Here is a 12,957-nt window from a genome sequence, read left to right on the forward strand (position 1 = left end):
CAATTCTGATATCAATAAATTATAATATAATAAACACGTAAACTTGAGATTTTCTTTTCTTTCTAGAATACACCTTTTAAAAAAATATCCCAAAGTGGACTTGGTAAACTTTATTTACCACGTTAGACCACTTTAGAAATTTAATCTGAAATAAGTTTGTCCAAATAATAATAAAAAAAACTTGTTATAATGCAATTTTTGGAGTCTGAATGTGGATCAGGTTTTTTTTTTTTTAATTTTCTTTTGAAAAGGGAAAAAAATTAGAAAAATTGAAAATAGCTAAATAATAACAATGTCTAGTGCGATTAATGAAAAATGTAATGTTAATATAAATAAACAATAGATTAAAAATCATTTTTAGTAAATGAATATCTATTTAGATTGCATTTAAGTGTAGAACATGAAGTGATATTATAGAATGAATAATAATAATTTTTTAAAATAAATTAAATAAAACTGCTTTACGAAAATGGTAATTTGCGGTGAGACTAAATTTAATGGAGTCTTTATATTATAAATATAAAATTGATTTAAATTTAAAACAGGAATGTGATAATTTATTATTTTAACCTTTACTATTTACATTCTAACTTAAAAAGTTGTTATTGATAAATGCAGTGATCAGATTAAATTTTAAAATTGTAAAATTATTTATTTGAATTTCAAAATATAATTTCAAATAAAAAACATTTATAAAGGTGTTAAATATAAGAAATTAAGAGAACATAAATATTATTAAAATGAATACGCATTCATTCAAGTATAATCTTGTGATGTTATGTTTGTGGATGTATGTGTTTTTATAAGATTAAGTTGTATTTCACAAATCTCCTAAATGACTCTGGAACTTGATTAGTCTCTTCTTATCCTGGTGGACCTCCGAGGACGGTGTAAGGATGTCTGCAAAAGACACTCTAATGCTTAAGTTAGCACGGGTGATATTAGAGATTCATAAAATATTTTAATGCGTAATCAATGTATATAACAATATGTTATTTATAACTTTTTTTACTTGTGGATCCTACCTGGCATGGGCTTTTGAGCCAAAAATACCTCTTTTAATTATTTCTGGATCCAGTGACAGTGGGTGAAATTACAAGAAGAACCCTCAATAATTGCTTGTAGGCAGCTTATGAGTCAATAAGGATGGATACCGCATACTCTATGGGGGATCCTAAGTATGCAGTATCTGGTAAGCGAACATGTGAGTTTGAGAGGCTGGACACTTCTTGGGCCGCCTAGTTATTTGAGTGGTTAGGGTTGGATGTTAGAGGCTGCTTACTGTGCACTAAGGGATTCCTTAGTAGAGAGTAAGCGGTCTTTCAAGGTTAGATTGCTAATGATCGTTTACTACGTATTAAAGAACTCCTTAGTACATAGTAAGCGATCTTTCAAGGTTGTTGATGGCCGCTTACTGCGTATTAAAGGACTCCTTAGTACATAGTAAGCGGCCTTCGAAAGCTATTAATGGCCGCTTATTGTGTACTAAGGGATTCCTTAGTACAGAGTAAGTGGCCTTGGAGGATTGTTGATAGTCGCTTATTGTGTATTAAGAGGTTCTTCAATGCAGAGTAAATGGCCTTGGAAAGTTGCTAATAGCCGCATTGTGTATTTGCATTTGGTTCATTTAACGGTTTTGAGACGTTATGTATTATTTTACAAGTCCCATATAATTTCATCAAGTTTTGTTTTGTATAGATATTTTACTTGGAACAATTAACGAAATGACGGAGGTTTGAATACACTTGTTAAATTTTTCTTGCAAAACATTAGATTACCATTTAGCCAATGAGTAATACAAAAAGAACACAACATTTATATTCATTCATTCAAACTGTTGTAGTTCTCTCTTGATAATTACCATCGATAACAACCACTAGAGTGACACATCTATTTTTTTCATAATCGTTAAATCTTTCACGTCAACACACTTTAATTTATATAGTAAAACAATAGTTTATAATTGATAAAAAAAAATTCACATCGAGATGATTGAGTTTATCATAAATTAATTGAGTTTATCATAAATCTATTAGACATATTAAACCTAAATTCTCGAAAAACAAGAATATAAAATGATATTATAAAAATTATTTTAATTATTATATTCATGATAATAATTCAAAATATATTTATGTGTCTTACTAGGTTGTGGTTGACTTTTTTCTCCCTTCTACCTTCTCATCTAGCTTCCTCTTCGTCTTTGCATTTTTTACTTTTACTGCATCCATCTCCTTGATGTTACGTTTTTCTAAATTGGTTAATTCTCTCTAACTCCATAAGCATGGCCATTTAGTTGAAATTGTTGGCCAGGTACTTCGGTTTCAATTACTCTTTCGTTGCTTGCCATGTTTGTAGTAGATACTATGCATATAAATTTGTCCTGACTCCACAGTAGCACCGAAGTGCACTTGTGACTTACACATGTTTACCTTCTTGCCTTCCTATGCTCCTTAGACTAAAGTATTTCCAGTAACTCTCGCTTGCGTGTCTTCTTCCAATATAGTAGAATGAGTTTATTGACGTAACTTGTGAACAATGACTATTTATAGTACCTATATTAGTATGAATGGGCCTAGAGTTTACATGATTGTCTAGTTTTAGAGTGTCTTTGCATGATTAACTATCTTAATTTTTTATTATCCAATGTAAATTATATTTAAGATAATGTTGTCAGCGTGAATGTGTGACATCATATTATAGATTTAAAAGATCTTTTTAATCCAAGATAGGGGGTTGAATTGGTTGAGTATTAAAAAATATGTCCAATTAAAACTTTTGAAAATCCTTTCAAAGTGAATTTAATTGACCAGTAAACCAGAAATGTATTGTTGCATAATCACACTTTTCAGTCGATTAAAAACAAAAACAGTAGATTAATATGTTCATGCAATATGATTCAACAAATTAAAAGATAAAATCAATCAACTGATATTCTGGAAAATTATGCAGAAACGTAAAAAGCACCAAACTCACTCAAACAACATTCTTTATCAAACAAGATACGTTCCAATGAATATATTCAACTTATTGATATTACCAGATAATGTAAAAACACACTCACACCTTACAAAGATTGATTTAATGAATTTTCTTGAGATTTATATGATGACAAAGATAAGGGAGAGAGGATCACACACTTATTTTTATACCGGTTCACTCAATATCTGAACTACATCCAGTTTATTAGGATAACCTGAGCCTGATCATGTACTATATCAAAAGTTTTACAAAATCCCTCAAAAAGTACACTTTTGTATAAAGTAAAACACCAAGATTTTTGAATCTCACAATCTTATCCCCTACATTGTAAGAATCTCCCTTACAGACCTGAAATCACATTAGGAACCACACAGAAGCACAAGAACAATCAAACCTGATGGAGGCTCTCCCTAGCCAACCAAACACATGTTCTTCTAGCTTTAAGCAAGCAAAACTTTGCTCCAAGATATCAAGATCTTTAAACACTAGCTACAAACTGTGTAATCCAAAAAGGGGGAGTTTTCCAAATTCTTATCACTAATTTTCACGCTCAGAAATCTCAAGTGTTACTCAACTCTCTGAAAAATCGAATTATATAGCTTAGTCATGAGTGAATTCAACAGGTTGATTTGTCCATACAATCTGCTGATTTTACTTGACTTAAGTGAAATCAATCAATTGAATAACAATTCAACTAATTGAATACATTCATACAAAAACTATATGCATTAATCCTTTTAACCTGTTAAAAACCTTTTTAACAAATTGAAAAGGGCACATACAAGATAACAAACATCTATCATATGTGATATAGTCTACGAATATAATACAAAATTCGAACTTCATGATCTTCAAGTCAATTCCAAATATAGCATATCCTCCCTAGCTTGATCATCAATGTATCTTCATCAACCATATATGATCACATGCACTTGTTTCATCAAATTCATACACCAAAATCACTTGTCCTAACACATATAATCTAATATTTGACCGAGATGTTCACCTTTCCTCTCCCAATACTACGGGACTTAGATTTGATAAAAGAAAAAATATTCTATTTAAGAGCTGGAAAAATAAAACACTTTTCTAATATATATCTATGCAATTTAATTACTTAGTAGTAAGTTAATTTTTTCTCAGAACTGGAAAACAAAAACTAGCGGCACGACTCAATATAATAGATCAAATGAAAAAATTATTCTAACCTTGTCATATTGTAAATGAGCCAAAATAATTTGGGCTCATGATATAAGTTAATGGTGTGTTTGGATGAAACAATTCAAGAGAGTGATTCATTTATTTGGAGAATTTGAAATTTTTTGTGATGAAATGCTTTGTTTGGATAGAGAAATTAAAAAGTATTTAAAATGCATGCATTTTTTTGAAGTATTTCAATTAGGTAAATTAGAAGAAATTCAGATGCCCTAAAAAAAGGTGGAATTTGAAATTCTTCTCACTAAACTCCAAATGGACCCGACAAACCCGACAACCATGACAGGTTGGGTTGGCTAGACGATCCAGATGAATCAGACCAACTTGACGACACAAACGGGTCGAGCAGGCTCGACGATTCAGACAAACCAAGATGACCTAATGACACATACGGGTCGAGTGGGCTTAACAACTCAAATAAGTCGATCAAGCCCAACAACCCACATCGCCCGAGTGGGCCTGACGACATCAACGGGTCGAGCGAATCCGATGACCCAAAAGGGACTAACGACCTAGACGAGTCAGGTGGGCTCGAAGACAGAGACGAGCCGAACCGACTTGACAACCAAGACGGGTCAGCGGGTTCGGTTGAGTCGTCGGGTCGGCTCGACCCATTTAGGTTGTCGAGCCCGTTTCCAAATTTATCATGAACTCAAAACATAATTAAGCCTAAAATAAATATTGTTAAAATAAAATTTTATCTCACAAGAAATTCAATTATTTTATCCAAACAAGATATTGAAATGTAAGATATTTTAGTTTTTTTATCCAAACAAGTTATTTAGAAAATGAAAGAAATTTAATTACAAACAATTCAAATAGAATGTATTTCAATTTTTCAGCATTGTTAAAATGTTTCATCCAAAGACAAGGTAAAAAATAAATTTTTCAGAAAAAACTTTTTTTTAAAGAAATTTAAGTTATGCAACTAAACTAACTTTAAGTTTTAGATTTAGTGATTTAATATATATACATAATAAAGAAATATTTTTTCACGTTTTTTAAAATTATAATTATTATTTTCAAATAGAATCACTTATTAGTTTTTGGGCTAGATCAAAGCTAAATAGATCAAGTAAAAATTGATCCATTTCAATTTAAATTACTATTTATTTTTTTCAATTTGATTTAATCTATTTTATAAGTTAGTCAGCTGAATTTTTTTCATAAGCAGAAAAATAAGAAAATGAAGTTAATATAATTATTTTATAGAAGTAATTTGTTGGAGTATTGTGACTTAATTCAAAATATGTTTTCTAACACCCGGAGCATGTGGGTTCCAATTGTAATGGTGCGTTCTTACAACTCCGAAAACGAATCGGTATCCCACGTTTTGGAAGGTTTAAAGCCCTAATCTGGCCGTTAGTTACCAACCATTTCACTGTACTCTGAAAACAGTCTCCAAGAAGAAACGAACCAGGTACGCACAAATTCAATCCTCATCTCATCAATTCCCAAACCTTCGTTCCCTTCACTCTTCGCTCTCACACCCGCATTCTTTCATTCTCCTTTCAATTGTGCCTTCACTTTTCCTACCATGATTGCAACGCATCTCAATTTGGTTTCCCCGCCACTGTTTCTCCCAATGAGCATTTTGTTTTGTCCATTTTAGTTACGATTAGTGGATTACGCATTATTTACTAGGATTCTTGAGCCTTGCGAAGTTGTTAACTGTTTCACAGTAAGAATGCGAATGTCTGCTTTTGTTTCCTTCTTGCTGTTAAATTCACTAGTGTGCCTGTCAGGGGTAATTCATTCTAGTTTACTATTTGAATGTTGAATTGTTCTTTAGTTTATGGTTGTTTGGTTTTTATTTTTGCTATTTCTATTTTCATACATTTTTTGTGTTTGCTGTTTCTGGTTTTTTTGGGGTTCAGGTTGATCAAATACGCGTGTAGGGCAGTGCAATGTGTTGAGTGTGCAGCAGTAACGTGTCTACCAATGGCAGAATGTGTGGCTTCCGCATTCTGTGTTAAGCTGAATACTCAGAGAAGGCTAGTTACTCGGAGAGGCTTCTCGGGTCAGCTTACAAATCTCAAGACTGTTCAAAGGTTTCATTCCTCTTAATCATATATTTTTCTTTTTGGAGTTTTCCTACTTTTTTTTTTCTCTTTACATGTGTGATTAGCTCTGAATCTTCTATTTCCTCCCTCCAGCACTTGAAGGGGCACATTAATGAGAACTAGCTTGTCCTAATTCTTGCCTAGCACTTTTTTTTGAAATTTAAAAGTGAATTCCTGAAGTTCGCATTCGCCTTCATGGTGTGGATAGAAAATTATATTGCTTTTCGTTTAAACCTGCATTTCATTTCTTTGCATGCTTTTTTTTTTTGCCTTTAGTAGATTCTAAATACATTCCACATTGATGGTTCTGCTAATTCACTCTGTTTTTAGTTATATGTAATGTTGATTGGTTAGAAGTATGAGTATCAGTTTCCCATTTATGCGATCAACAGTGATCCTTGATGCTTTTCATGCCAGCTATTATGAATTTGGCAGTCTGACCTTTTAATATTTCTCGTGTTCCAGAAGTGTATTTGGTGCCACAGATTTGAAATTCACTACTCGTACTCAGCAACTTCCGATAAAGTGCATTGGTTTAGGGGCTTTGGTTGACTTTGGTGGTGCAACAACCTCTCGTTTGGTTCCAGTTGTTGACCAGATGCTTTTGATGGGCAGTATATTTCTTACTTATATGGCTGGAGTAATTCCTGTTGAGAAATCTGATGCTAGTTATCGAAAGACTAATTCTGATAAAAATGTTTTTCCTCAAAGCTCAGACATTTCTGGTAGGTAAGGGTAAGCACACCAAGACGTCAAGGTTGAATTGTTTTTATCAGTTTAAATTGATAAATATTTTGGTTGGTGTGTTGAGAAAGAACTATAGTTTATTATACGTGAGTTTTTGTGTCTTTTGCAGTTCAGCAAAGCAAAATTATGGACTTGAGTCAAAGTATATATTAAATGTAGTTAGAGAAAAAATTTTGAATTCTCTAAATGCCTTGGAGGACAAGGCTTATTCTGGAGACATCATCCTTCAATCTGCCAAGAAACCCTTGAGTTTAAGTGCTGTTGCCAGGGGTCCAAAGTTAAGGTTGCTTTGGGCAGCTTTTCAGCAAGTTGAAGAAGAGGCAGGAATTGTCTTTATTTTCTTCAATATTGTCATATGCATATATTATGTTATTTTGGTATAATATAGAATTTTGACAAATTGGAATGACCACTGGATCTGTTGTAATAAACGTTTGAAATGTGTTTTCTAAATATGTCTTTGCTACCATGCCTTTATTGAGCTAGTGTTCAAAAGTCTGAATAAGATTAATATATTGGGAAATATCTTTCATTTATACGTATTTATTTGAATGAAATCTTAATGAATGCTATACAACTATTTTTACCAATATCCAAATAACTCCTTTAGTACATCATTTACTTCATTCTAATACATAGCTGAATTCTCAATTTCTAACTTACCTGCAAAACTTAACTATTATGTTATCACAAGATTAAAAAAATACTCCCAACGTTTGATTCTCTATACAGTATAAATGCATGCCTAAATGATTAAGTAGGTGTATGCTATTTTTTCAATTATGTTATTGCTATTATCAATTGTTTCAAATTGTTTTCCAGGTCAACAATATCTTAAGCATATCCAGAACTGTTGGTATGGATGGTCTGTTTGGGAGGTTTTCAGAAATAATTCAGAGATCCTGTCACCCTATCTGTGCTGCGTGGCTGGAAAAGGAATTTTTCCTTCTAAAGGGAAATGCTGACAAGGTATTTATTTTAAGTATAACATCACTCAATACTCAACTTTTGTCCTTACTGCTAGTGCATTTGAATGAAGTTTGGGTTACATGGATATGGGTACAACTAAATCTCTCAAACTAGAATAAGAGTGTGGATGGGAGGATATATTATAAGAAATATAGAAATATAAAACATAACACAGATAAGTAATTAAATTGTAAGATAAATACAATTTCAACAATGTTCTAATTTCAGGTTTTGAACAAAATTCCATAAAATATATAACATAGTCAATTCGGCTCTTTCAAAGTCAGGAGTTTACTTTAGAAGGATAAAAGTGTGTAATTATAATTATTGATTAGAAAATTAGTAATTGAGATTGTGGTATTATGTATGCGCATGTATATAGCAATTCTCAAGATAAAATATTGCGTTGATCTTGCAATTCTCTCTAAAGGACGCTTAGAAGAGCTGAATTCAATGTTAGAAAAGATATCTGAAGAGGGCACAAGATTTGAAGGGATGATGGAAAAAATTGTTTCATTTAGGGAGTGTTTAACCCAACCTTTTTCAGGCTTTTATTTTCTTTGAAAGGAGAAGGTAGGTCAATACAACTCTAGATAAGATTGTTTTTTTGAGCCTTGATGAATAGAAGAGCAAAAGGTACAACTTCTATTGAAGCTAACCGCAGGAGCTTCTACTTTTATGCTTTGTTTGGATGAGGAGTTAAACAAGGAGGAGAAAAATAAGCAGGATGGAAATAAAAAAAAAAATTGAATAGAAAACATTGGGTTTGAATGGAGAGAAATACAAAAGAAAGAAGTGGAGAAATTTCTCTTGTTTGGATGAGTGGAAGAGAGTGCAAACAAATAAATAAATTGTATACTATTTTATACTAATTAAAAAAATAAATTTAATCCAAAAACTTCAAACTTTAACTTTATTATTTTTTCCCTAACACATTATTTATTATTACAAATTGTTATCCAATATAATTTATTAAGTTTTTAAATAATAAAACAGAAAACAGTAAAAACTAGGGGCTCTTATTTTCTCTCCAAGTTGGGGGTGATTCTTTTGGGTTCTCAGACAAAAGCCTCTATCCTTCATAATCTTCTTTCAAACAGATAATGAAACTCTAGTTTGACATTATTGTTAGGAACTTGCGTCTATGATACTTGAAAAGGTGAAAGGAGATAGCACCGTTGTTGAGAGCATTGCAAGGTCTGGCAAGAAAGATCTATATTCGGAATTACTTTGGTATCTTACTTTTGGTTCTCTCAGGTAAAATCAACCTTATTATCTATTTTTTTATTCATTGTTTATCTATGTGGTTTGCATTCTAATTTCTAGATCCCAGGATCTACAAATCTGGCCTTGTATATTCAGGATATCTGTTTTAGATCAACGATTAGTGTCCACATTGGCATATTTTGTGTCCATGGCTATGCAGTTTTCTATTAATGCACTGTAACTTTAAAATTATATTTTTATATAGCAAACCATAAAGTTTGTCCTCCTAAGTTATGTGTGCGTCAGCTCATAAGTCTTTCAAAGAGTTATAATCCAAGCTGGTCCCTCAAATTTAAATCAACCATATTTGTCTTTAAGTGGACTAAAATGGTGAGTCTAAAGGTCACTTTTGGTGACTATTTTATAACTTTGAGGAAGGAATAGTTTAGAATAAAAATCTTTGGCAGACTACTCTGCTGGTGTGTAACTTTGGAGGATGAATTTGAATGTTTATTCCCTTTCTTAGTAATCTCCTGATTTAAGAGACTCACTAGTCATCCATCTATTATCAGGGAGGATTGCTATTATGATTCGTGTATATTTGCTGTGCATGGGATTTCTATTTTAGAAGATTTAGTAGTAGCTCTAGCAGATGGGGTTGCAAGCATATATCTGGAGTTCAATTCGGTTGATAGTGATGTGTCAAGTAAAACCAATAGCTTGGATATGTCATTATGTGCTTTATCCACCAGAGAACTCCAAAAGCTACGTAACGAGGTACTTAATGTAGCTTTCAAATTTCAAGCCTGTGGATCTTTTTTCTGTATCTTTCCCATGTTGGTCATTGGCTGCCCATGGTGAGTTGTAGCAACTGAATATGTATACTTTTCTGTGACAAGTTTCTATGGTTCCTCAGCTCCTCTATTAAAAGCAATTATTCACTTGAAATAAAGTTTTCCATTTTTGTTGATGCGTTTTTGGAGCTGTGGCCAAATTCTTTTCATAAAATCAGCTAAACTGGAATTGTCCCTGTTCTATTTTTATATTCCCATAACTTATGTTTTCCTGATATTGAGTAGTATGGGGAGAGAACAGGTAATATGGACAGTTTGTATTTGGTCTTTAGTCAGGGTTAACTTCACATGAAAAAAAAAAATTATTCTTACTAATCCTACCAATCAAAATGTACATCTTTAAATTACGAATTTTGTAGCCTGAAATTTATTACATGCTATGTGTGTGTGTGAGATAGATGAGATGATGACAGTTTATTAAAATAATTTCTTATGGGCACAAAATATGTATTTTTTGCATTACTTTTGAGAATTAAGTTCTGACCAAATGATATATGTTAACGAGCTTTTAGTGCTTCATTTAAATACCAAACTCTTTTTTGGCACCCCAAAATAGTGAAGAGTCAAATTTATTGTGAGATTTGCCTATTTCTGGCATACATTTATTATTTATTTTAAATTTTGTATGAAATTTCACCAAGACTTTTGGTGATATTCTTGTTATCAGGTGGCTTTGAATCAGTGGTTGTGCCACAACATGGACACAGTAGTGTCAATGTATGAGGATCGTTTCGACCTGTGTATTCTTGAGAGCAAACCCATTGATCTAACGGACAGTATTCAGACCGAAGAGCAAAATTGGTGGAAGAAGCTTACCCAGCAAAATTCGAAAACAAGGTCACCTGAATTACATTGCATTGAGATTAGCCATTTCTCAATGCCTGTAAAGCGGACCAAGGAATTAAGAGCCCTAATAGGATGGTATGTTTTCTCTTCACCTGCTACATCCATGCTTAATTAAATCTTGTTACTGCATTTCTCGTTATGTTTATTTAGAAACTTCTAGAAAAGTAGTGAGTTCAAGAGAGGTGAATTGAACTTTTAAAAACTTTAACTCTTCCAAAAACAAAACTAAATTCAGATTTTTTTTTTTTTTGAAAACAATTTTAGCTCATAAAATATGAAGATCAACCGTCACACCGTCCCTCAAACAAACCCTAAACCTAAGAATTACAACTCAACAAGATTCAAACAATAAAATCATCAAATATTCATAAAGGTTGAAGCAAACTCCATCAAGTCTTCATCTTCAAATGATTGGAGACATCAAATCATATCTTTAAATTTATCAGACCTGCGTGTCCAATTTTTTCAATTGAGTTCCACATTTTTTCTTTGTGCATAATTGTAGTCCTTATTGCCAACTGTTATCTAAATTAAATTGTTTGACACATGCTTTGCTAAATATACTACGTTGGGTTTAACTTGGCGAATAATTTCTCTACTGGTACTGTTGGGTCCTAATTAGACTTCTAAATTCTTAGCAAATGACATATTTTAGCTTCTGTCTGCTGGAACACAAGTATTGGTTAATGGTTTATTTGTTCCACGGTAGTTGAACTAGTAGTAGTTAAATTAATATTTTTTATTTTAAATAATATTTTAAGTAATAAAATAATAGAAAATTATAAGAAATCTAGAGATTATCTAAATTACTAAAATTATATGTTTTAAGGGGTGAAAAATTAATAATTTGTAAAGTAATTTATACCAATGCGTAATTTTTAAATGTGCTTTATTTAGCTTAAAATTATTTTACAATGAATTAACAAAATTAAATTATGAGTTTTTTATTACTGTTAAAACCATTACTGAGCGTATTGACTATTTTCTGTTGAACTATTTATTTCATTAATCGATGTTTTTTTAATATTATTTTTTTATTGAATTTTAGACTTTTTTTTAGTTTTATAACATCCTAAAAAAATTCAGGTTTTTTAACCATCTGTTACTACTTTTTTTTTATATCACAAATATTTTCAAAATTTTATGTTGTTTTCGGCCCGTGGACCATTCTATTGGTCTGTAGATCAAGTCTGCTAGCCTGTATACCTATATTCCTGTTATAGTTAAACAAGGGTCCTTTAATTTGAGCAATTTGGGTATATCTATTTTCAAATTGGGTTAAATATCTTTCTGGTCCCTTAAGTTTTAATGAATTTTGGAATTAGTCCCTCTTCGAAACTTGATACCAATTTAGTCCTTCATCTTTAGAAATGTGTGGATTTAGTCCTTATTATCAATTTTTATTAAGTTTATTTGATGTTTCAAGCGCATTTCATGATAGTATTTGAATTGTTTACACCATTTGACACACTTTCGCTTCAGTGTTAACTTAAGTATTATCATAAAATGCATTTACAATGTCAAATAAACTTAACAAAATTTGATAAGAAGGACTAAATCCACACATTTCTAAAAATGAAGGACTAAATTGGTATCAAGTTTCGAAGAGAGACTAATTCCAAAATTCACTAAAACTTGAGGAACCAAAAACATATTTAACCCTTTCAAATTTTGAGCCTGTTAAGACCATGATAGTTTAGATGAAATAAAGGTACAAGCCCGCACCCTTTCTCAGTTTAGAAAAACTGATTTTGGAGGAAGTTTGATTAAAAGTGTAATTGGTGTTAATTTATGTATTGCAGGCGATATTACTTCAGCCTTTTCTTGGAGTTGTCTGACATCACCATGCCCATAATTAGAGCAGTTATTGATAAAGTGAGTGATGCTATCTCATTCTTTTTAGTTACCTTGATTGGGAGGTCTTTAGGACTCATTTATACAGGCATCAGGCAGTCTCTCAAATGGAAGTGAGATAATTCGTACAGTTTTGTGTAGTCTAGTTCAATTTTTCATTATTGTTTTCTCTTTCTTTTTGCTTCACAATCAAATGGAAAATATTTCATTATTTTCATTCA

At 31.7% G+C, this 12,957-nt stretch overlaps 1 protein-coding gene across 2 annotated transcripts; it reads left to right on the forward strand.

The window, feature by feature from the left end:
• Positions 1–5,459: 5,459 nt before the first annotated feature.
• LOC114183520 (phosphoglycolate phosphatase) lies at positions 5,460–12,957 on the forward strand. Of its 2 annotated transcripts, none has more exons than XM_028070563.2 (9): positions 5,460–5,617; positions 6,075–6,248; positions 6,726–6,989; positions 7,117–7,327; positions 7,830–7,976; positions 9,109–9,233; positions 9,755–9,959; positions 10,704–10,957; positions 12,685–12,957. In XM_028070563.2, exons 2-9 carry the CDS (start codon positions 6,139–6,141, stop codon positions 12,851–12,853), a joined length of 1,485 nt encoding a protein of 494 aa, XP_027926364.1. In that variant the 5' UTR covers positions 5,460–5,617; positions 6,075–6,138; the 3' UTR covers positions 12,854–12,957. The 2 variants fall into 2 exon arrangements, with proteins under 2 accessions (XP_027926364.1, XP_027926365.1); XM_028070564.2 differs by lacking the exon at positions 5,460–5,617 and adding an exon at positions 5,644–5,878.

Source organism: Vigna unguiculata, chromosome 5, assembly GCF_037176805.1.
Source record: "Vigna unguiculata cultivar grain cowpea cultivar isolate G323 ecotype 2 chromosome 5, ASM3717680v1, whole genome shotgun sequence".
NCBI lineage: Eukaryota > Viridiplantae > Streptophyta > Magnoliopsida > Fabales > Fabaceae > Vigna > Vigna unguiculata.

What these genes read in the sequence shown, in the direction of transcription:
- LOC114183520 (XM_028070563.2), top strand. Translation starts at nt 6,139, where the DNA reads ATGGCAGAATGTGTGGCTTCCGCATTCTGTGTTAAGCTGAATACTCAG. An exon ending in AATCTCAAGACTGTTCAAAG is followed by an intron (nt 6,249 to 6,725) that starts GTTTCATTCCTC and finishes CTCGTGTTCCAG; the next exon opens with AAGTGTATTTGGTGCCACAG. An exon ending in TTCAGCAAGTTGAAGAAGAG is followed by an intron (nt 7,328 to 7,829) that starts GCAGGAATTGTC and finishes ATTGTTTTCCAG; the next exon opens with GTCAACAATATCTTAAGCAT.